The 25,045-nt window shown below is 45.0% G+C and overlaps 3 protein-coding genes across 3 annotated transcripts in view; 2 read left to right on the top strand and 1 right to left on the bottom strand.

The window, feature by feature from the left end:
- The window catches only part of LOC118077457 (uncharacterized), a 37,454-nt gene that overhangs the window by 6,000 nt on the left and 6,409 nt on the right, over positions 1-25,045 (bottom strand). The window lies entirely within an intron of this gene.
- Positions 7,324-8,530, top strand: LOC118080140 (uncharacterized). The gene has a single exon (XM_060271001.1). The coding sequence runs from the start codon at positions 7,330-7,332 to the stop codon at positions 8,437-8,439; it is 1,110 nt and encodes a 369-aa protein (XP_060126984.1). The 5' UTR covers positions 7,324-7,329; the 3' UTR covers positions 8,440-8,530.
- LOC132591683 (zinc finger protein OZF-like) lies at positions 12,122-23,227 on the top strand. Its single transcript, XM_060271167.1, has 2 exons — positions 12,122-12,554; positions 17,927-23,227. The coding sequence occupies exons 1-2, from the start codon at positions 12,514-12,516 to the stop codon at positions 19,191-19,193; spliced, it is 1,308 nt and encodes a 435-aa protein (XP_060127150.1). The 5' UTR covers positions 12,122-12,513; the 3' UTR covers positions 19,194-23,227.

The following is a 25,045-nucleotide window of genomic DNA, read 5'->3' as shown; positions in this document are numbered from 1 at the left end:
TCTAAGGTGCTACTGGAAGGATATTTTTAAAAAATTTTGTCTAGAAAAGAGAGTTATAAGAAAGAGACCAGGCAGGGGAGTTTGGGAGCAGTCTAATGGGTTAGTTAGATGGAAGAAATGATACTGAAAGTTGGGGTTTCTGCGTTCTCTGAAATGGGAAGAAGATGTAGCAATTCATGGAAATGAATGGATTTGACAGCTTTGTGCATTTAATCTGAAATGCGCCTGCTTTTAGTTTACTGAGTCAATTTGCCATTTGACTGACTGGTTTATGGACTCAGACAACTCTGGGGAATTGTTGCGACATAATTTGCCGCCCTCACTTTTTGTTATCCTTCTTCAAGGATTGACAGCCTTGGATTGCCTTTGGGTTTACAAAAACACTGACGCCGTTAATCAACCACCCCTGGTAAGAACAAACAGGGTCTGGGTTGGGGAAGGGCAATGGGAACAGATGGAAAAAGCAGATAGCCATAAAAGTGGATGGGTTTATTGGCCCTTGCTTAACATTGCCTGTAAAAGGCTGAGAGAGGCTTCCTCTGTTTTGAGGCTATAAAACATTATCTTGCAGATAGGAATACCGTAGTTCCAAACATGTGGCCTATTAGTTAAGAGCCATGCAGACAAATGGATATTCAGGTACCAGTGATGCGTCCACAAACAAACAATTACTGTAGTTTGGATTCATAATATTGAAGGGGAAAAAAGAACTACGAAATTCTCAAGTTCATGTAACACAGCTTTAAACTACAAAAATAAAAAATAAAATCACACTTTAATATAGGTAAATATCAGTCCCTTCGTATGATGCAAACACCAGCTGATAACCATTTGCCCTGAGTGCATTCTTGTGCATATCTCTCTTTCTCAGGGTTTACACACTTTTCTTCTCGTCCTGCTGCTTTTGCCTGGGGGAAACTGCTTTTTTACACCAAATTGGAGCAAACAGCAATGGGCTTTTCCACAGATTGAGGTTTGTTCTGATTAAAAGCTAAAGAGCAGGTCAAGTGGGAAACTTCCCAGACCCGTGCTTTGCAGGGACAAAGGACAAGCAGAGTGGTCAGTGGGCTGTTTGCCCTTTTCATTTTTCCCATTACAAAACATGTTGCACAAATGTGTGAACTTTCAAATGGTCTACTTCTAAAAAAATACGGTACACCCCACCGAGTGCAAGTGGGGGCAAGCTTCGTGTCGCCTCCCTAGTATACACCAGACATTCAAAGCACATCTCCCCCCACCAGTCTGAGAATTGTACCTTACACCTCACAGAACTAGAACTCCCAGCACCATTAACAAGCTACAGTTTGCAGGATTCTTGGGAGGGGCAAATGTGCCCTGAACGCGCCTTAAAGGTCTGGTGTGGATAGAGCCCCCATTCCTAGCATTCAGCCCCTTACCCTTTTTCACTAGAATCTACTTCCTTTCCCCCAATAAAACTAGGAATCTGTTGTGGCAGGCAGGTGCCAATGCTCTCTGTGTTGCCCTTGTGGAACTCAGCAGAGCGAAGGATGTGAGCTAAATCTCCTGTCATTACTCTGGCTCCACCTACTGTTATTGGCTTCTTTTTGTCTTTTCCCGATAGGCATCAGTCACTACAGTGGTACCTCTGATTAAGAACTTAATTCGTTCTGGAGGTCCGTTCTTAACCTGAAACTGTTCTTAACCTGAAGCACCACTTTAGCTAATGGGGCCTCCTGCTGCCGCCACACCACTGAAGCACGATTTCTGTTCTCATCCTGAAGCAAAGTTCTTAACCCAAGGTACTGTTTCTGGGTTAGTGGAGTCTGTAAGCTGAAGCATTTGTAAGTGGAAGCATTTGTAACCCGAGATACCACTGTACTGTGTTGACCCCCTACTCAGCTACTGAAAGGTGTCTAATGATGGCTAATGTTTTTCCATAATCTTCCCCATACGCTATCCCTTTTCTTACCCTCCCTTTCATAAGCTTACTTATTAGTGTTGTTCTCTTTAACAACAACAACAACAACAACAACAACAACAACAACAACAACAACAACAACAACAACAACATTATTGGTTTTACAAATTCATTCCCATAAATAAAATTGTTGCAAATATCAACATTAAAAGAAGATTCTTCCGAATCTCAAGTCTTCTCCCTTCCCCTCTGTGGGCTCTTAAAATACCTTTGTCAACTGCATACAGTGGTACCTTGGGTTACAAATGCTTCAGGTTACAAATGCTTCGGGTTACAGACTCCGCTAACCCAGTAGTAGTACCTCAGGTTAAGAACTCTACCTCAGGATGAGAACAGAAATTGCATGGCGGTAGCGGGAGGCCCCATTAGCTAAAGTGGTACCTCAGGTTAAGAACGGTTTCAGTTTAAGAACGGACCTCCAGAACAAATTAAGTTCTTAACCCGAGGTACCACTTTAGCTAAAGGGACCCATGACCATTAGGTCCAGTTGTGACCGACTCTGGGGTTGCGGTGGCGCTCATCTCACGTTATTGGCCAAGGGAGCCGGCGTACAGCTTCCAGGTCATGTGGCCAGCATGACAAAGCTGCTTCTGGTGAACCAGAGCAGCACACGGAAACGCCGTTTACCTTCCCTCTTGGAGCAGTACCTATTTATCTACTTGCACTTTGACGTGCTTTCGAACTGCTGGGTTGGCAGGAGCTGGGACCGAGCAACGGGAGCTCACCCCATCACAGGGATTCGAACCGCCAACCTTCTGATCAGCAAGCCCTAGGCTCTGTGGTTTAACCCACAGCGCCACCTGCGTCCCTACCACTGTATTATAAATTCATCCAAATTACAGTCCTCCATTATGTCCAAAGTCTCTGTTACATTGCAAGAGTTATTAAAAGCCTGCCAAAGAGTTCGCGTGTTTACAGTGTTGTTTTATACATAATCTATATTTGTCCCAATCGATTGAAGTTTTCTGCTTTTTAGTAATGTTCTCCATCCAGTTCCCATGCCGCTCCATTAAAATCCCAAAGCCCACAAATTTGTAGCGCCTCAATAGTCACCCTCGCCACCCTGTTCATTTTGCACTAATTTTTACAGTAAAATGAGCTGGTAGTGCTAAAATCTCCAGGGATCCCCTCTTGCATCAAAGCTCACTCACCTTTCGTCGAGCCAAAAGACAAGGGTGCCGTGTGTTCAGGTCCCAACTTAGGGCCCCATTAAATAGGCTGTGGGCTGTGGGTGTGTTAAGCCACATACCCCAAGCATTTCGAAATACCTGGCTGCACAAGGACATAAATCCTAGTTCCTCCCAAGCTGATTTTTAAACCTTTGGGCTGGGTAGTGAGGAATGGGATGAGCTGCCGCGTCGTCTGCATTTTACATTCCGATTGGCTTACCATCCCTGTTATTTGCAGGTGGTCTCAGAAAGCAAAGCGTAGATTTGGAAGCACGGACGAGATCCAGAGCAAACGAGGATTACGCAAGTAACAGCTTCCAACAGGGTAAGTCTCTACAGCAAAGGAAAAGTTGGATGGGCAGTAACATTGAGTTTCTGGCACCAAATGAAAAGCATATATGTTTTATGACAGGTGACTTCTATTCCCACGCCCCAGGAATTTAAGTCAGTAGCAAGTATAATAGGGCAGGGACCGCAGGATTTTGAAAGGAGGAATTGAGTTTGAATGCGGAAATTCCAAGATTCAATCCCTGGTATCTTCGCTTGGAGATGAAAGGGAGTGGAATTGATCGGGACGGCCGCTGGCTACCAGTCATAGAATCATAAGAGTTGGAAGAGACCACAAGGGCCATCCTGTCCAACCCCCTGCCGAGCAGGAAACACCATCAAAGCATTCTTGACATATGCCTGTCAAGCCTCTGCTTAAAGACCTCCAAAGAAGGAGACTCCACCACACTCCTTGGCAGCAAATTCCACTGCCGAACAGCTCTTACTGCCAGGAAGTTCTTCCTAATGTTTAGGTGGAATCTTCTTTCTTGTAGTTTGAATCCATTGCTCCGTGTCCGTGTCAGAGTAGGCAATACTGAAGTGAATGGACAAATAGTCTGAGCTGGTATATGCAAGTTTCCAAATAATGCAGTATGGTTTTTTTCAGGCAGGACAAATCGAACAAAAAAAGGTGGGGTATGTTCAACCTTACAAGACTTGCCAATACTATTACATGAAGTCAGAATGTATTTTTTTTAAAAAAAAAAGAATGTATTTTAGAGCAAACTGGGGAAGGGGAGAAATAAGCAAGCCCATTGCTAAACTGGTGACTGGTAGCGAAGAGGGCATAATTTGTTCAGTTCAGCCTAATATGTACACAAACCAAAACATAGCTAGCTAGCCTTTCAAATTCATATTTCTCCAAATACTGCCATGCGGTTCCTTGACCCAAAAATGGGTACCCAAAAACAAACAAAAAAAGCATGTGTTAGTGGAAGGTGCACATGAAAATGAATATATTGCTCAATGTAATGTACAAAAATGCATTGTTTTAGAGGGAATTCCTTGTAGGATGTTACATCTGGCAATGTTATTCTGCACAGAAATGCACAAAATTGTGTGCATTACTGTACATAAATTAGGTGAAATGTGCATGAGGCGGTGAACAAATTTTTAATGCGTTTTTTTTAAAAAAGCAAACAAATGCAGTAACTAAGGCATTTCAGGGCTAAAGATTGGTTTTAGAAAGCATGGTGAAAGAACAAAAAAAAATTATAGTAAAATGTTTAGAAGAGGATAGGTTCCGCCACCTGATATATCACTTTACTTGTCAAAACCACGCCATAGAAAGGTAGTGCAATGTTGCCTGTTCTTTCAACACAAAAAAGGCCAGGTTTTCTGAAGACTGAGAAGGATGGAGAGACACGGTAAGTCAATGATTTGATGGCATCATATAGACGCCCAGTAAAATGTGAGTGAGTGAATCAGGCCACTGCTGGGGTTCAGGACACCAAAGAGTTACTTTGGCAGGTTACAAACAGATGATTAACTTGCCACACTATCCTCCAGTTCCCCTTTCGGACGACATTTCATAAAGACAGCTATGGTCCTCAGGTGGGTCTTGTCTTAACTTCTGACCTGATATCCTTGGACAACGGGTTTGCATTCCTGAGTGGGGTGGTAAGAGAGGACCCTCTCCCTTAATCTGAGCAAACACGAGCCTGCATGCCATATAAATGGTCTCATCTCAATTCTAGTCAGGGATCCTCCGTAGCTGTTGGACTACATTATCCCCATAATTCCTGGCTGTTTGTTATGCTTGAGGGTAAAGGGCCTTCTCGGCAGTGGCACCTGCCATGTGGCACGCCGTCCCGTCAGATGTCAAGGAAATGAACAAGTATTATTATTATTATTATTATTATTATTATTAATTGAATTTAAATATTTATTTATATCACAGAACAAAATCAAAATATAAAACCACAAAATATATAATCAAAATAAAAACAGCAGCCCAATAATGCCTCCCAAACCACAGTTTGAAAGGGCATATCTGATTTTAGAAGACACCTGAAGGCAGCCCTATTCAGGGAAGTTTTTAATGTTCAATGTCTTACTTTTCAATGTTCAATGTCTTACAATGTTTTCATTTGTTGGAAGCCGTCCAGAGTGGCTGGGGCAACCCAGTCAGATAGGTAGCTGCTTCTTCTTCTTCTTCTTCTTCTTCTTCTTCTTCTTCTTCTTCTTCTTCTTCTTCTTCTTCGTGCTGATGGGAATCATAGTCCAATTTTGGGAAGGAATCACACTGGCTTTCTCTTGCATTTGACATCTCCCTCCCTCCCTCCCACACACGCACACACAGTCCAGGCATATGATGCAAATTTTATTTTAACCCACCAAGTTGACCCACCTGCCTGGTTCTACACCTCTACGTTTTATTGACCCTCAGGGCCTTTTTGAGTTTATTCCTTATCAGCATGATGGCGATTTGCCTCTATTACTTGACTAAAAGGAATGTGGAGGCCGTTCCCTTAGGGTGGTTGGCACATCTTTGCTGATCTCAGGAGAAATTGTTTTATTACGTACAGAAACCGAGCCCTCCTTCCGATACACTGAGGAGGGAATTCCCCCTGCCAAGGGTGGGAATTAAGGCTGTTCACGAGAGAGGAAGAGGATTCCATGGCTATGAGAGCTGATATTATCTTAGGGTCGTTTTTTACAGGCCCATGTTGCAATTCAGGATGAAATGAGGCTTACGATGGGCTCCTCCAAGCACGTTCCAAGTTATTGCGTTTGGGCCAATGGGCTTCACTGACCAGAGCCAAGAAGAAAACGAGTGAATGAGTAATGTCCTGTTGCTGCATCCACATTGGGTGGTTTCTGCTTTGATCAGTGACGCTCAAGGAAGTACAATATAATGCACCAATAACTCGATCTTATGGATGTTTATTTTAATTTCAATTCAATTTGTATACAGTCGTACCTCAGAAGTCGACTGGAATCTGTTCCGGAGGTCCGTTCAACTTCCAACATGTTCAGAAATCAAGGCGTGGCTTCCGATTGGCTGCAGGAAGCTCCTGCAGCCAATCGGAAGCCGCAGAAGCCTCGTCGGACGTTTGGGTTCCAAAGAACATTCGCAAACCAGAACACTCACTTCTAGGTTTGCAGCGTTTGGGAGCCAAAACGTTCGACTCGCAAGGCATTCACAATCCAAGGTATGACCGTACTGCCTTTCTATATAACTATACTCAAGGAATGACTAAATATCCAACAACAGGAAAAATCACATTATTGTCCTATAACAGAGAAATCCTAACTTACTAGAAAGCAGCAGCTTCTTATGTTTGTTCCTGGGGGAATAAAAATGTAAGTACTGTAATAAAAACTTTTGGGAGACAAACTGGGGGCTCCATCTCTCTGGGTGGTGGTCATTTCGGGATTAGGGATGCACATCTTTCTTTCATAGTTAATGTGAAGAACCGGTGTGATATAGAATCAGGGGTCAGCAAACTTTTTCAGCAGGGGGCTGGTCCACTGTCCCTCAGACCTCGTGGAAGGCCGGACTATATTTTTTTGGGGGGGGGGGAGAACAAATTCCTATGCCCCACAAATAACCCGGAGATGCATTTTAAATAAAAGGATACATTCTACTCATGTAAAAACACGCTGATTCCCGGACTGTCTGTGGGCCGGATTTAGACGGTAATTGGGCCGGATCCGGCCCCCGGGCCTCAGTTTGCCTACCCTTGATCAAGATGCTGCCTAATGTGTGGAGTACAGCGAGGACTATTCCGTCAGGGCATTTGTTGAGCGACATTTTCATAAATTCACAACTGTGTCCCAAATTAGCCACCTTTCACTAAGTTCTGAATCTGGCTTTCTGCATGAAGCTTGCTACACAAGTGTCCTTAATACGCCCTCCACTTCTGTTTCCCCTTCCAGCTCCCATCCAGCATGGCTCTTGTGCATGATACGACTTACAACTCCTCCATCAAGGAACACTTGGAGGCGGGAATGCAAGAGCTTGCGCTCCTCGCCGGGCTTCTGCTCCTCCCATGGTCAAATAAGGAGGAGATGTGTGCTAAAACCCGCGGCCATGTCACCAAAGGATCGAATCATTTTTCCGAGGCTGAGCAGAGTCTCGAGTCTCGCCTGCGGCTACTCGATTCCCAGTCAGAGGCCCTGATAGCAATGAAGAAACTCATGCAAGATGACCTGCAGGAGAAGAAGGAGGACTTAGCAGACCTCGGAACCCAGATCGTTGCCCTCAAGGAAACTGAGAAGAAGTCCCAGGAAATGCTGGAAACAGCGGGGCTGCATCTGGAACATACAGAGGAGCAGCTGAGACTGGCTCGTGAGGGAGTGGCAAGGAACCGTGCAGGCCGGGAAATCGGCCTCCAGATGATGGCCCTGCCAGGGCTTGGGTCGTTCATTGGTAGGTCATCCCCTGAGCCAGCAAGTCTTGAACCAGAAGTGGTACCTTCAAGATACCAGAACATCTCACCCCAACCCATTCCCTCAATACCCCTAGATGAAATTCTCACTGATTTGTCTATCCTTTTAGGAGCTAGCATGGCTATTGGTTATCAAGCGGCCTTGGACTCAGCGGAGAAACTAGTAATTGAGGCACAACAGGCTGTGGACCTCTGCACAGCAGAAGTGGCTGGCTGCAGGGACAAGATAGCATGCCTCTCCCGAAAGCAGCAGAAGGTGCAAACTGGAATCAACTCCGCAAATCAGAGGATCCCCCAGATTGAAGCCCAGTGTGGTGAGCTGCTTGCTCTCCAGAGGGAGGTGACAGTGCAGCAGTCCTGGATCAGAAGCTGCCTTTCCCTGTTGGATCTATTGGTAGGCAAGATTCACACGGCTGAAGTCATGTCCAGCTACGCCTGTGTCCCTGAGTTCCTGGTGGGTGTCTTAGAGGAAATCGCAGCCGTGGTGGGAGGGAAGGATGGAGCAGCATTCCATGGTGATAAGGAACTCCAGGCCTCCGTTCTGGAAATCAACAAAGCTGTGAATTCTCTGAGAGCCAGGGCAGGGAAGAATGTGTCCATTGATGATTAACCTCTCCGTGGTCTCTCCGATCAAAATTATTTTAAACAGTACTGGCCTGTACCTGTTTTCCCATTCCATTTCCCCATTTCTGATGTGTACTAGATGCGTACCTAAATGCTGCTTACCTACACAATTTGTAAGGATTTTGGTAGCAGGATTTTGTATTGGAGTAGACAAAGTCCAAGAACTCTACTAGGTCATGCTGTATTTTAAAAGTCTGCAAATGCAGATGTCCTGAAAAAAATCTGGATACTGTATTGAGTGTGAAAAGAAATTGTCTTATGTGTATTGATCCTATATATTTCTTAGTGCAGAGGAGCCTCGGATGTAATCCATCACACTATTTCCTCTTCCAGAAACGTATGTGAACGCCCCGGTTGCCTGGCAATGAGCCATTCCAGATCACACTGCCAAAACTCATGTACAGTTTGGCAAGGCCAACTCCAGAGTCATTTATATAGGAGTCTTTAGAATATAATGGGTCAGAGAAATGTTTAGGCAAGGGGTCTCTGTGTCAAATCCTACCTCCCTCACAAACTCAAGATTGCCCTTGCCCACTCTTGCATTAAAATCACCTGACATTAACAAGCCAATGGTGTGGAATTCCAGTTCTAATTCCTCAAGAAAGAAAGTGAGTTGGTTTGAGTAGCCCAATAGGGCAAGGAGGAATAAATACATTAAGTATGATTAGGACTAAATCTTAAAAACCCAGTAAGAAATGCCTGGGCAATGTCATCCCATGTCTGGAGGGGACTCACTTTAAATTTAGTCTCCCTTGCACAAATAAAGGTTAATCCCACTTTCTAACGGGCCCATGATGTTCTATTTGTGGGCTAGAAGGGAATATGATTTTTATCCCTCCAAACAGATTTCATAATGAACCCACCTTTCTTCTAATAATATGATATCAAAAGACTTGATAACACCAATTATTATTATTATTATTATTATTATTATTATGGGTGGCTCCCAACAGAATATTAAAAACATGATAAAACGGGGCTGCCTTCAGATGTCTTCTAAACATCCGATAGTTGTTTATTTCCTCACAGAGCAAGTGCCACTACCAAGAAGGCCCTCTGCCTGGTTCCCTGTAACCTCACTTCTCGCAGTGAGGTAACCTCCAGAAAGCCCTCGGAGCTTAACCTGAGTCTCCAGGCTGAATGATGGGAGTGAAGATGCTCCTTCAGGTGTACTAGGCCAAGGCCATTTAGGGCTTTAAAGGTCAGCTCCAACCCTTTGAATTCTGCTCAGAAACGTACTGGCAGCCAATGTAGGTCTTTCAGGACCGGTGTTATATGGCCTTCTGGTGGTTCCCTTGTTGCGAGAAGCCAAGTTGCAGGGAACCAGGCAGAGGGCCTTCTCGGTAGTGGCACCTGCCCTGTGGAACGTCCTCCCACCAGATGTCAAAGAGAAAAACAACTACCAGACTTTTAGAAGACATCTGAAGGCAACCCTGTTTAGGGGAAGCTTTTAATGTTTAATAGCTTATTGTATTTTAATATCCTGCTGGTAGGCGCCCAGAGTGGATGGGGAATAAATAAATTATTATTATTATTATTATTATTATTATTATTGTTATTATTGTTATTATTGTTATCTATGGTATACTAGATGTTGCCCATGCCTCTTTGGCTAACGTTTTTGCTACAGCACTGGAGACTGCCTCCCCAGCCTGACCCTTCCAGGGAGGAGGAAGAGGAACACAGTATAGATTTACAACATGGTTTGAGGGAGGTCTCAACTCAGAGGCAGGTGAGAGGGAAAGATGAGAAATAATGGGAGAGCCAGAGCAACACCTGGTCGACACGTTGTCACTAGAAATCATCGCTGACACACCATCTCCCAGAACCCGGCGAGTCTTGAAAGTAGGAGAGCAGAGAGCTCAAAGATAGAGGACACACAGCAGCATCTGTAGAAGTGGCAAATGAGGAAGTGAGAGAGATGGGGGTGGAGACAACACCATTCTCCAAGAGGCTGGGTTCTATAGCCCCTCTTTGTAAATTCTGAATAAAAAAAAAACACAATAGGAAATCTTCCCTTGTCTTTATACTTTCTTGGGCAACAGCCAGGAGTCGCTGTCATCATCCAGAAATAATCTTACCAACACTGCTTCCAAACACCACCACCAGTCTCACACTAGTCTGTTGATGTACAGTAAAGTGTGAACTCTGACTGACACTCGTTCCACACTCCTGTGAGTCTCATTGTAGATTTTGTGTAGTTCTTCTGGAATTTGTGACAGCTCATGAGAAGTTGTCCACATGAGCCGGAAAGCTCTCTGGCTCTGAAAGTGGAGATGAGCACCACACGCCATAGTCGAACTCGACTGGACTTAACCGTCCAGGGATCCTTTACCTTCTACCTATATATAAACCCTGAATGTATTGCACATCATCATCACCTTCGTTCAACCATGCAGTGGAAATAAGAGCTAAAACTGGAAGCCTGAGAGAGGGAGCCTGATTTGGTATAGTGCTGCACCTGCGTCTCCAAGGCAACAGCTGACCTGAACCATGTAGGTATGTGGTGGGGGAAGTGGACCCCCCTTTTCAGGGATCCCTCTGTTGAAGAACTTGGAGGAGTAGCAGATTCCTCGCCAGGAGGGAGAAGCTGGGCAGCCCCTCCGCACATTCCCCCGTCAGGGCCCAGGATGGAGAGGGCTCTCCAAAAGGCCACGTCTCTCTCTCACTCACTGTCAGTGTCTTGCTGGGCTTCCCTCCCCCCCCCCCACGTTGCTTCCATTCCTCCCTCAGCCCCCCCCCCAAACTTCCTCCTCCATCTGCCCCCCCCCCCGAGCTCGGAGGGACCTACCAAGACGAGGAGGGTGAGGGGAAAGGGAGGAGGGTCTCTATCTAGACCTCTCTCGCGTCCTTCAACCCTTCCACCGAAAGATACTAACGGCGCACTCGCCGGAAGCCCGGAGCGCCCCACGGATTCCTGACGAGGGATGTGTCGCGAGGGGAGCCAGACCTGCCTTTGTTCACCTGAGAAATGGAAGCAGAACTGGCGCCGCTACCTGACCTGCATTGCAGGATCCTGGTGCGAGTCAGGAGGAGGTCTCACCCCCATAGCGGGGAGTCGGATGAGCGGTACAATGAGGGGTACATCTGCCACTGAGCTGCGCCCCTCCCCCCTCATGAGCAAAGCAAAGCCCAAGTTCATGACGACACTGGACTACCCTTTAGGGTTGTCGTAAATTACTGTTCCAAGCCCCACAAATTCGGTCTACGTTGCAGGGCTGTTGTAACGGGGACACCCCACGCCGCGGCCCTGCCTCCCCCACGTTGTGTAAGGGGTGTGAAAATGAACGGATTTCCCCCTCTCCCGGCAAGGGATTAAAAGAGGAACAGAGGGAATGTAAACTGTGCCACCTTCGTGCCCTGGAGGACTTTGTCGGAGGTTGGGGGGGGGGGCGTCTCTTTCCCTGTCGTCTCCGGGGATCAAACCTGGGACCTTCTCAGCAAAGAAACAGCATAACGGAGTTTGTTTGGAAGGAGGAGAATTTGTGTGTTCTGGGAGGGAGGCGTCACTCATTCCTCCCCATGGGTCAGTGAGCTCCGCTTCCTAGAGAGGCAGGAAGGCTTGGAGGGAGGGAGGGAGAGCCAAGGTTGGAGGGGGAGGGGCCTCCATCCACATTCCCGGAAGAGGAGCAGGTCTGCAGAGGAGGAGGGGGAAAAGGTGCAAAATATATCTATATTTTGGGGGGGGGGTGAGAGAAGGATGTGCTTTTCTCCCCCTTAATCTACAAACAGGGCAGCTGGGAAGGGAGGGCGGGATTTGGGGCGAGGTTGGGGGATGAAAGAATAGTAGGGGAGTGCCCCCTCCCCCTTCCTCCTGTTGAAGGGCTGAGGCTTGAACCGAGGCCCCAGTTCCGCGACTCTCTGCGAGATCAGGGTTCTCCCTGGCAAGAATCCCTGGGGCACTTTTGACTCCACGATTCTGGCTCCCCTTTGTGTGGAGAATCAGAGAGAGGGAGTCCATGGAAGGGGTTAAAGGAGGCGAGAGAGGCCTGAATAGAGAACCCCCCCTCCCGTCTCCCTCCTCTCCCCCCTCCCTGCTCTTCCTGCGAGGCTCCTCCGGATGGAAAGGTGGGAGCACTTGGGAGCAATTCCGCAAGAAGGGTGAGCGGCCAGGGGGGCATCTGGGCAAAGGGGACCCCCAGGGGAGGAGGGCAGAGGAAGTTAGGGGGCTGAGGGAGGAAGGGAAGCATCCCTGGGGGAGGAATCGAAGCCATCTTTGAGAAAGAGAGAAAGACTTGGGGGCTGCCTGCCTTGACTTCTTCCTCCTGCCCAGGAATCTGCCATGATTTCAAGTCGACCAGGGAGAGATCCCTGAACAGGAGGCCTGATCCACCCACCCTCTCCTCCCTTGAAGCTCAGTCCTTGCCCTGCCATAAGTCCCAGATCAGCAGCTTCATGGGGCGCTGGGGGCTGTTATAGCGAGTCAAGCCATTGGGGGAAAGAGGAAAAGGAGGAGGCCCACTTTATTATTTCCACCGTTTGAGGCTTCTGTCTTGTCAACTACAGTCTCACCCACATGCCTGTGTTTCTGTGGAGAAACATCGAAAGGGTCCCTACCCAGAGATAAGTGTGCCCAACTCCTTCTCTCCATTCCACCAGGTTTCCATTATTGCCACTATTTCAGATCTCTTAAATCTGTGGGATTTAAGGGATTGGGAAGATTGTTATGGAAATGGGTGGGGTTCCTAAGGCCCCCCCCCCGTGTAATTGTTACTACAATTGTTATTTTTATTTATTTTTTGAATCTGTTAGTCGCTTTCTCTTGCCCAGGGCAGCCCAAAGTGACTTACAACCAGTTGTTGTTGATGATGTTGTTGTTATGTTCCACGGTGACACTCCAAGGTTCTCTTTGTTGTGTTTCCTGTATTTTGGGGGGCAGAGAGAAGGCTGTTCTTAGGGCCTGCTCCACCGTGAGGGAGACTGATGCAGCCCCCTCAGGCAGCAGATGCAGAGAGGGGCAAGGAGGGGACTGAGCTGAGTGCCATTTGGCCTGCCCTGATTTAACCCTCTACCCTCTCATCCAGTGGAAGGTGCTGTCCCATTGCCAGTGTCCTAGACACAATATAGCAGCCTCGGGAATTCAGAGGTTCAGGATGATTTGGGAATGTGTGCAGTTGGTAGGACTGCATCAGGAAGATGTTGGAGGTCATGGAGGAAGGAGGAATCGAAATACAGATATTCAGCATTTTCAGAAGAGGGGGAAGAAGGGGAAAGTGTGTATATTCCTGCGTATAAGACTACTTTTTAACCCAGGAAAATCTTCTCAAAAGTCGGGGGTCGTCTTATACGCCGGGTCTTATACAGCAAGTATATCCCAAACTCTATATTTTAACTGGAAAAGTTGGGGGTTGTCTTATACGCCCAATCATCTTATACGCCGGAATATACGGATAAGACTCCCATCATCCCTGGCCATGGACCATCCTTGCTTTGGCAGGTGGTACTTTGTGTCCAACCACAACTTGAGGGTCAAAGATGCCTCACCTAAGCATAGAAGCTTCTTCTAGGGCAGCACTTCTCTCTTTTTTTTTAAAAAAAATAAACTTTATTGGAATTCAAATTAAAATACATTCACAAATACACTAAAGAAACAATAATACAGAAATAATAACATACAGAATCATATATAAGTAATAATGATAATATAACATAGATACAATATCATACAACTTCAAATATAAATAATAATAACAAATATAAATTATATATAAATAATAATAAATCATAATCGTAAAGAAATCACGAAAAAATCATACATTTAGATATTCATTCATATCAAATATCAAAATAATCAAAATACATTTCAGCTATATTCCTAATTTTCTATTTATCTTACGCCTTATTTATTCCCCTATATCTCCTCCTCCCCGTTAGACTTCCACTTATCTCCCTCTCAGGTTCTTTAATTACTGTACTCTGGCACTGCTTCCCCTCAATCCTACATATATATATCCTATAGTTCTCAAATAAATCATAGCTCACAAAAAAGAGAAAAAAAGAAGGAATTCATCATCATTCAGCTTTGTCAGCTTAAATTAAATCAGCTCAGTACGAGGCATTAGAAGTAGACCCAATATTTTACCGTGGGGCACTGTCCCTTCATGTACTCTGCAAATTTTTCCCAGTTCTGATGAAATTTCTTATTAGAATACCCTCTAATTGAATTGGTCTAAATAGCCAAATAATTTCTCCTGCCATTCCAAAATATTGGGTATTTCTTTGTTCTTCTAATAGGATGCGATCAGAGTTCTTTCAGCTGTCATGGCATACAAGAACAATGTCTCATCTGGTTTTTTAATTGTATTATCCATTATCCCCAACAGGAAAGATTCAGGGTTTTTCTTTATATTATATTTGAGTATTTTTTTTATTTCTTCAAATACTTGATTCCAAACGTTCTTTATTTCCCCACAGTGCCACCACGCATGCATAAATGTTCCCGTCTCCCTCCAGAATTTCCAACATAAATTATCCTTAGTCTTATACATTTTGTGAATTTTTACAGGGGTTAAGTGCCATCTATAAAACATTTTAATCATATTCTCCCTAATTCCCTCCGAGACTGTGAATTTCCAGGTTTGTTTCCATAGTCGTTCCCATTGATCCATTTGTATATTTCCCCCCATATCTATGGCCCATTTCGTCATCGTCTCTTTCACCATCTCATCTTTAGTCTCCCATTCAAGTTGCGTATTATACATTTAAGAAATTATTTTGTTTTCAGGCTGTAATAGATTTTTTTTCCTAATAAGGAAGGTTCCTCCAAAAATCCTTGTCTTTGTTTATGTTCATTAAATTTGCTATAAATTTGATGATATTGAATCCATCCAGTTAAATGATGTTTTATTTTCTCATATTCCTTTAATTTAAGTGTCTCGTCCTTTTCTTCTAATAAATCTTCATAATTTCCCCAATTTCTATCTGTATTTACCTTCCTTACTGTAATTATTTCCGTAGGTGACCCCCATCTGGGAGTTTTAGGTTCTAGCAATCTCTTATGTTTATTCCAGATCTTCAAAAGAGATCGTTTAATAACATGGTTATTAAATCCTTTGTGCTCTTTCACTTTATCTTCTATCTACCAGATAGGTGTGTCACCCGAATTTATTTTCGAAGCCTTCCAAATCTAATAGTTCGCTATTTTCTAATGTCAACCATTCTTTTAGCCACACAAATCCTGCAGTGTCGTGATATAGGTTGAGGTCTGGCAAAGCCAGGCCTCCCCTTTATTTAACATCAATTAGTAATTTGTATTTTATCCTTGCAGGTTTGTGATTCCAAATGAATTTTTCCATTGTTTAAAAATATTATTCCCCTTTCCCAATATTGGTATCATTTGAAAAAGGAATAACATTTTGGGAAGTATATTCATTTTTACTGCTGCAATTCTCCCTAAAAATGATAATTTTAATCGCTCCCAATTTTCCAAATATTTTTTTGCTTCTTTCCAGACTCTATTATAATTATCTTTTACTAAATTATTTGTATTGTTGGTGATCCAAATTCCAAGGTACTTTGCTTTATCCACTGCCTTCAATCCTACTTTTTCCTGTAAACGATCAATTTCTTCTTTTGTTAATTTTTTGGTCAGCATATTGGTTTTATTCATATTCAAATTAAATCCCGATAATTGTCCAAATTATTTTATTGTTTTTAATATTTGGGGAATGGTATCCATCGGCTCCTCTGTTGTAATAATGACATCATCTGCAGATGCTTTTATTTTATGGACATTTTTCCCAATTCCATTAATTTTTTCATCTTTCCTTATATTTTTAATAAGAATTCAAGGCTCAAAATGAATAAAAGTGGTGATAGGGGGCATCCCTGTCTGTTGCCTCTTTGAATAATAATTTCTCCAGATATCTCATTATTTATTATGAGTTTGGCTCTTTGAGTCTTATAGATTGCCTCTATCCCATTACATATCCCCCCCAATCCTAGAAAACTTATGCTTTTTTATAAAGATGCCTGATACTTTATCAAATGCCTTTTCAGCGTCTAATAACAAAAACACAACTTTTTAAAATTAATCTTCACATTAAGATATTCTAATATGCTTATAACGTTTCTCAGGTTGCTATGCATAGATCTTTTTGGCAGGAAGCCTGTTTGATCTTTATTAATTAATTTCCCCATTGCTTTTTTCATTCTATTAGCTAATAGATCTGCAAATATCTTATAATCATTATTTAGCAAAGAAATTGGTCTAAAAATTTTAATTTGATTATTATCTAAACCTTGCTTTGGTATCACCGCAATATATGCCTCTTCCCAAGATTTTGGAATGTCGCCTTCTTCAGTAATTTTATTCATTAGAATCCTCATAGGTTCAATCAAGATTTTTTCAATTTTTTTTATAAAATAAAGCTGACAAACCATCAGTTCCAGGTGACTTCCCAATTTTTGCTTTCCTAATTATTCTTTGTACCTCCAAAGGTGATAATGGCTCATTCAACGATTTGGTGTTTTCTTCCTCTACTCTTATTACATTTGTCATTCTTAAATATCTTTCTGTCTCCTCCTGGTTGACCATTTCCTCACTATACAATTTTGTATAAAAATGGACAAAAGAATCCTTGATTTCCTTAGGGTCCACTATCACATTCCCATCTTCTATTAGTTTGTCTACAACTCTTTCGTTCTGTTTTTTCCTCAACTGCCATGTGGGGACACAAGGTTGAGAAAGGCTGCTCTAGGGCTCTGTTATTTGTGAGTTGGTGAAACTGGATCTTAAGGGTTCTTGAGAAATTTCCCAGGGATTATGATTGGTATCTAGACCAATCTGTGGTCATCAACAGGTTTACGTAAGACACCTATCAGCCAATCACCCATTCCCACCATCCTTCTGAGTAATACCCCTCCCCACCCTCCCACTATATATAAGGGTCTGGTGACTTCTGTTTCAGTGTATCTGAAGAAGTGTGCATGCACACGGAAGCTCATACCAATGACAAACTTAGCTGGTCTCTAAGGAGATGAGCGCTGCAACCCCAGAGTCGGGCACGACTGGACCTAATGGTCAGGGGTCCCCCTTACCTTTTAAGGAGCTACTGGAAAGAATTTTTCTATTTTATTTTTATTTTTATCTAGACCCTAACACTATAAATCCAATATTCCCACACTCGGCAGGGGTGGAGGATTATTGTGCAGAGGATGAAGAACTTCAAGATGAACTTAGGACCCTGATAAATAGTGGGCAGGTTGACGGACATAAAGCAGCTCCCTTTCCTGTGACAAACCACTTTTCATAAAAAGTAAACTCCACAGTTCAACCGTATTCTAAGATAATGCTTCTTCATTAACGTTGATTAAGTGTTAAGAAAGATTGATGATTCATTACCATTATTTAACATTTCATTTGCCTTTCCTAAAAATTTGGAACATATGGAGGACAGCAGATAATGTACGAGATGTTAAAATAAGAGCAGGTGCCAATTGATGTGTCTAATATCCCTTTGTTATATTCCTAGGAAACAAATAGGATTTTCTCTCCCCCCACCCCACCCCCGTCGAAAAAAGACAGTAGAGAAGGCAGTCACATGGAGTGGGAAAAGAGAGAGGATATTTGAAAGTATGGAGTGTGGAAAGAGATTCACTGACAGTGGAACACTTAGAAAACATCAACAGACTCACACGGGGGAGAAACCATTTAAATGCATGGAGTGTGGAAAGAGCTTCACAACTATTGGAAACCGTAGAATTCATCAACGGACTCACACGGGAGAGAAACCATTTGAATGCATGGAGTGTGGAAAGAGCTTTGCTGAGAGTGGAAAACTTAGAATTCATCAACGGACTCACACTGGGGAGAAACCATTTAAATGCATGGAATGTGGAAAGTGCTTCAGTAGGAGTGGACACCTGAATGTACATCATCAGACTCACACGGGGGAGAAACCATTTAAATGCATGGAGTGTGGAAAGAGCTTCACTACTATTGGAAACCGTAGAATTCATCAACGGACTCACACGGGGGAGAAACCATTTAAATGCATGGAGTGTGGAAAGAGCTTCACTGAGAGTGGAAAACTTAGAATTCATCAACGGACTCACACGGGGGAGAAACCATTTAAATGCATGGAATGTGGAAAGTGCTTCAGTTGCAGTGGAACCCTGAATTTACATCATCAGACTCACACGGGGAAGAAACCATTTAAATGTATGGAGTGTGGAAAGAGCTTCAGTCAGAGTGGACACCTTAGAATTCATCAACGGAGTCACACAGGGGAGAAACTATTTAAGTGCATGGAATGTGGAAAGAGCTTCACTGAAAATGGAACACTTAGAATTCATCAACGGACTCACACAGGAGAGAAACCATTTGAATGCATGGAATGTGGAAAGAGCTTCAGTGAGAGTGGACACCTTAGAAGCCACCAACGGAGTCACACAGGGGAGAAACCATTTAAATGTATGGAGTGTGGAAAGAGCTTCAGTCAGAGTGGACACCTTAGAATTCATCAACGGAGTCACACAGGGGAGAAACCATTTAAATGCATGGAATGTGGAAAGAGCTTCAGTGATAGTGGAAACCTTAGAAAACATCAACGGACTCACACGGGGGAGAAACCATTTAAATGTATGGAGTGTGGAAAGAGCTTCAGTCAGAGTGGACACCTTAAAATTCATCAACGGAGTCACACGGGGGAGGACCCATTTAAATGCATGGAGTGTGGAAAGAGCTTTCGTCAGAGTGGAGACCTTAGAAAACATCAGCAAACTCATACAGGGAAGTAACAGTATAATTTCTAGGGAAGTGGACAGAGGATCAGTTGAAGTGGAGGAAGAAAAAGAAGAAGAAGAAGAGTTTGGATTTGATATCCCGCTTTATTACTACCCGAAGGAGTCTCAGAGCGGCTAACATTTTCCTTTACCTTCCTCCTCCACAACAAACTACTGTGTCTGTTCGTTAAATCTCCTTACAGTTGTCAGTCATTTTTCAATTGGAGTTCGCACCGAAAGTGACCACTCTCCTCTATTGCTGACCATCCAATGTGAATCCGATACTAAGGTATCGCAATCTAGTCACTCCGATCACTCCTCTTACAACGTCCTTAAACGGATTAGGTGGTCAAACGAATCTGAGGGGGCGATTACTAAACTCTTGACTTCTGATAGAATGTTACTCTTGAGAGCTTCCCTTATTAACTCTGACTCGCCATATGCAGCACTCTCAACCTATTCGCAAATGATAGATCAGTGTGATACAATAGCTAAACCTATAATTGCTACCCCCTCTAATCGTCTTTCTTGGTTTGATCGGGAATGTTATACAGCGAAAAGATGGCTTAGAATAGCCTTCAGTGACTTTTGCAAAAAGAGTGATGAGATAAGCAAAACAACTTACTTTGTTAGTAGGAAGATATACAACGAACTTATAGTCAGGAAAAAAATGCATATTATCTAAAAGAAATGGTCACGTTTAATTATCGCTATAAATTCGAATGACCATAAAACATTCTGGCAAATAACCTCCGGTCATCTAAATAATAATCTATTTCCTACTGCCCCTACTATTTCCCAACAATCCTGGGTCGATTATTACAGCAACAAACACTCTGAGAGGTGAGTGGTGCTGAGAGACTTCAGAGAAGTATGACTAGCCGAAGGTCTCCCAGCAGCTGCATGTCCCGGTTCCCCAGATTACGAGTCTACCGCTCTTAACCACTACACCACAGTGGCTCTCTGGAAGTCTTAAAAACCATCGGGTAATAGCTGTAAGAGTGGAAACTCTACAAAGCATCAATTAACTCAAAGAAGAGAAATGGTTTAAATAGAAGGATTGTAGATTCTGCTTTGGTTATTATGGAACACTTTTTAGAGTGTAGAACCTGTTTCTCTCAGAGTTGACACTTTCACATCAATAACAGGAAATCAATCTTAAATGCATGCAGCGTATTTGAGTTTCTGTTGTTTGCATGTAACACTGTCTAGACATGCTTTAAAAGTAATGAGGGTAACATTTCACAAAAGTAAGCATAATATAATATTTAATGTACTGTTAGATAGGGAGGGGGAGTGTGTGAGTCTGGAGCACAGGTGTCAAACCCAAGGTCCGCGGGCCAAATCCGGCCCGCCAGACCTCCTCATGTGGCCCGCCGAGCGCCCCAGCCAGCAGGACCCAGCAGCGGGACCTTGCTGCTGAAGCGCTGCGCCGACAAACAGGCCGCTATCTGGAGGCGCGCGGGGAGCGCTCCGCTTGGAGACTACAGCTCCCAGGGGCTCCTTTCAGGAAACCGATCTCGCCTGTTACTCTCGCGAGATGGCCCGCCGCCGCTCCCTTCCCCAACCCCACCTCTCGCAACTTCGCGCTCGCTTTCGGCGCGGTGGTTGAATGTGGGGCGGGGTGGTGGCGGCGATGGCAACGCGCTCCGCTGCCGCGTCGTCTCCTCCGACGAAGCTGTCCTTGTCGCCGTTCGTCCGGAAGCTCCGTAAGTCCTCCAAAGCCCCTCTCCCTTTCTGGCTAGAGGAGACAAGCGCGCTGGAGCCGCAGCCGTGGCTTCCAGGGGCGCCGGAATGAGCGGCAGAGGCAGGGCTGGCTGCTGCTTCTCCCTCTCGCTCGCTCGCTCGCTCTGAACTACCCAATGAAGGGTTGCTTCACTTGGAAGGATCAAAAGAGCAGCGAGGGGTGTGGGAAGGGAGGGGTGTGGGAGAAATGCAACAGTGGAGAAACTGAGGTCGGGCTGCCTTTAAATGGGAGTTTTTTAAAAAAAGGTTTCAATCCAAGTAGGGGGGGGGGGAGAAGGAAAAAAATCAACTCCTCCTGATTCCCGAGGAAATCAGAAGCAGATTTCAAGACATTTAATCACACACAGGGTGTCACTCTTGTGTGTGTGTGTGTGTGTGTGTGCGTTAAGCTTTTCAAAATCTGCTTCACCCAACAAGGACAGCGAATTTGGGTTTCCTGTAAATTTCCCAAATGGAGAGGGATTGATTGGCGAAAAAGGGGAGGGGGAAGGGGTGGGCGGCTAGCAAAGGAGCAGAGAAGAATGGCATATTATCTGGCAGGGGAGGGGTGGCAGGAGGGAGGCAGCCCTCCATTCCTCCCTGGATAGTTTATATAGATCAGGGGTGGCCAACTCCAGAGAGACTGCTTGAGTTGTTGAGCTTTTTTTAGGGAGATATATGGTCCGTTTTCTGAGGAACGAACAGAAGCAGCCACTAACGTTATGGAAAGGGTTAAACTCCAGCTTCACTTCCGCACAGGGAGAGGGGGCGGGGCCAGAAGGGCAGAGCCTCGCAGGGATCGACCAATAGACTAACTTGAAGGCTGCAGCTAGCTGCAACAGAATATTCTAAAGTAGAGCGGTTTGAGAATTTCGTTGAATATAAAACATTTTTACTTGTCCTAGATACCTGCGTGCTTTGCTGATTACTGGATCCATGGTCCCTTGTGTTCACATTAATGTTTGCATATCGTATGACTTATGAGGCTCAACCCAAGGCTGCCCTTCCACACCCATTTATACAAACCTAAGCTCCATTGGGTATTAAAGATACATAGGCTTGCAGTGCAGAGAATTCTTACATTTGCCCTCTGCTCCATGAAGCGCCAGAGCAGGAGCCCCACCCAGCCCCCTTCTGCCCCCCCCAACCAGCAGGAATGAGGAAGGGCTGAAGGCTTCCTCACTCAGCCCCACACCCAAGCCCCTCTCCCCAGAGAACCCTGTGAGGCGCAGGGGGATGATGGGGGACCCTTGTAAATCCATCTTCCTGAACAGCAGCTCCAAGCGTTTGACAATATTTGTATGTTAAAAAAAATACTGTCTGTTACCAAAAATCATTTTTCAATAAATTGTACAATAATTGTACATTTGAATATCTACTTGCCATTATTCTGACTATGTTTCTGCTTTCAGAGCTAGTTATTACTTACATTATTACAAAAAACAGTAATAATTGAATGCAGTGACAATAATTTATGATAATAAAGAGTGGACACATAGTCCTACAGATGCAACCGGCCCTTTGTGGGTGACCAAACTGCTGATGCGGCCCCCGATGAATTTGAGTTTGACACCCCTGGTCTGGAGTGTTTCTTCTGAATGAGGATTGACTGAGAGTGAGCTGGTTTTGGTGTTTGGTGGAGGGAGTTGGAAATGTTTGTATCCGGGAATGGAGAGTTGCACAAAGTGGAGCTGAGACTGGTGGTGTTGCTTTGGAAGCAGAGTTGGTTAGATTAATATTATAGGAACAGCAGCATAACTCCCACTGTTATAATTGCAATAATGGAACCATGAAGACACAGAAAGATTGATAGCACCTACTTATATGCCCAAGGTAATCTTTCAACCCTCATCTATTGTTTTGATATATGGATATACTAGCTGGCCCTGCACGCGTTGCTTTGTGTTAGTCTGTGAAATTGAGGGTAATAGCCCCCCTTCAGATCCCCCTGAGCCTCAGAGTCGCCCTGAGTCGAGGCGAGACACTGTGGAGAGGGCAGGTTTCATCCCTGTGTCTCCCCCCACCCTGTTCTGACCCATTACTTATCCTTGCCCTCTATTTGCCCCCCCCCACCTCCACTTGGCCTAGTCTGGAAAGCGGCCTAGTCTGCAAAGCCGAGGTGAGATATTGTGGAGAGGGCAGGTTTCATCCCTGTGTCTCCCCCCACCCTGTTCTGACCCATTATGTATCCCTGCCCTCTATTCACCCCCCCCACCTCCACTTGGCCTAGTCTGGAAAGCGGCCTAGTCTGCAATGCCGAGGTGAGATATGTCGGTTTTTTGGTGGGGTTTTTTTGGGGGGGTAGTGGTGCTAAATGGTAAAGTAAAAACCCCTTGCCGTGCCCCCAAGTGCGTTGCTGTGGGTTCCCCCCCCCCAAGGCCTGTCAGGTGCCTACATAAAACAAAGGCCTAGATAATGGCCACCTTGGTGTTTTCAGTTGTTTGGTTGATGGTGATGTCATTTGGTTTGTGGGTGTGGCTTAGATTTCACAGGACGGGAGGGGGTGTACTGTGGGAGGAATTCCACTTGAGGGCGCTGTTTGAGTTGGTGGAAAACCAGGTCTGTACCTGCGCAGGTGTGCTATTTGAGGGATTTTTGCCCCCAACAACGCGCAGGGAGTGGCCTGGATCGTTGTGTCCAAATTTCAGGACGATCAGTCAAGCGGTTATGGAGAAAAGTGGAACCCAGGATTTCACAATTTTTACATTTATATATATTTAGATTATTATTATTATTATTATTATTATTATTATTATTCTGGGCGGCTCCCAACAGAAAAACATGATAAAATGGGGCTGCCTTCAAATGTCTTCTAAACATCAGATAGTTGTTTATTTCCTCAGAGAGCAGGTGCCACTACCAAGAAGGCCCTCTGCCTTGTTCCTTGTAACCTCACTTCCAGAAGGCCCTTGGAGCTGGACCTGAGTGTCCAGGCTGAATGATGGGGGTGGAGATGCTCCTTCAGGTGTACTAGGCCAAGGCCAGTCAGGGCTTTAAAGGTCAGCACCAAAACTTTGAATTGTGCTCGGAAACATACTGGGAGCCAATGTAGGTTTTTCAGGACCGGAGTTATATGGCCTCGGCAGCCGCTCCCAGTGAACTTCACTGGCCTTTTCCTTCAACCTGCAATGTTCCAGGAAAGGATCTTAATCACCTGGGACTTGGAGTCACCGAACAGTCAAGCAATTTCAGTAAGCCTAAATGGCCTCGGTCCATTATACCTAAAGGAGCGTCTCCACCCCCATCGTTCTGGCAACAGCTGACCTGAGCCATGTAGGGGGGGTAGTGGACCCCCCTTTTCAGGGATCCCTCTGTCGAAGAACTTGGAGGAGTAGCAGATTCCTCGCCAGGAGGGAGAAGCCAGGGCAGCCCCTCCGCACATTCCCCCGCCAGCATCCAGTAGGGAGAGGACTCGCCACAAAAGGCCATGTCTCTCTCTCTTACTCGCTGCCAATGTCCTGCTGGGCGAGCAGGGAGGGAAGAGACGGAGGGGGTCTCACCCTCCCCCCTCATGAGCAAAGCCCAAATTCAAACACCAGGTCCTATTTTTAAAAGACACCCATAATGACGACACTGGACTACCCTTTAGGGTTGTCGTAAATTACTGTTCCAAGCCCCACAAATCCGATGTACTTTGCAGGGCTGTTGTAACGGGGACACCCCACGCCACGGCCCTGCCTCCCCCACGTTGTGTAAGGGGTGTGAAAATGAACGGACCTCCCCCCTCCACCGGCAACGGATTAAGAGAGGAAAAGAGGGAATATAAACTGTGCCACCTTCGTGCCCGGAGGACTTTTTCGGAGGTTGGGGGGGGGGTTCCCTGCCGGCTCCGGGGATCGAACCTGGGACCTTAGAATCATAGAATGATAGCGTTGGAAGAGACCACAAGGGCCATCCAGTCCAACCCCCTGCCAAGCAGGAAACACCATCAAAGAATTCTTGAAATATGCCTCTCAAGCCTCTGCTTAAAGACCTCCAAGAAGGAGACTCCACCACATTCCTTGGTAGCAAATTCCACCTTCTCAGCAAAGAAACAGCATAACTGAGCTTGTATGGAAGGAGGATAATTTGTACGTTCCGGGAGGGAGGGGTCTTTCATTCCTCCCTATGAGTCAGTGAGCTCCGCTTCCTAGAGAGGCAGG

This window comes from Zootoca vivipara, chromosome 2 (genome assembly GCF_963506605.1).
Source record: "Zootoca vivipara chromosome 2, rZooViv1.1, whole genome shotgun sequence".
In the NCBI taxonomy this organism is placed as follows: domain Eukaryota; kingdom Metazoa; phylum Chordata; class Lepidosauria; order Squamata; family Lacertidae; genus Zootoca; species Zootoca vivipara.
This window is presented reverse-complemented; position numbering and strand designations above follow the sequence as displayed.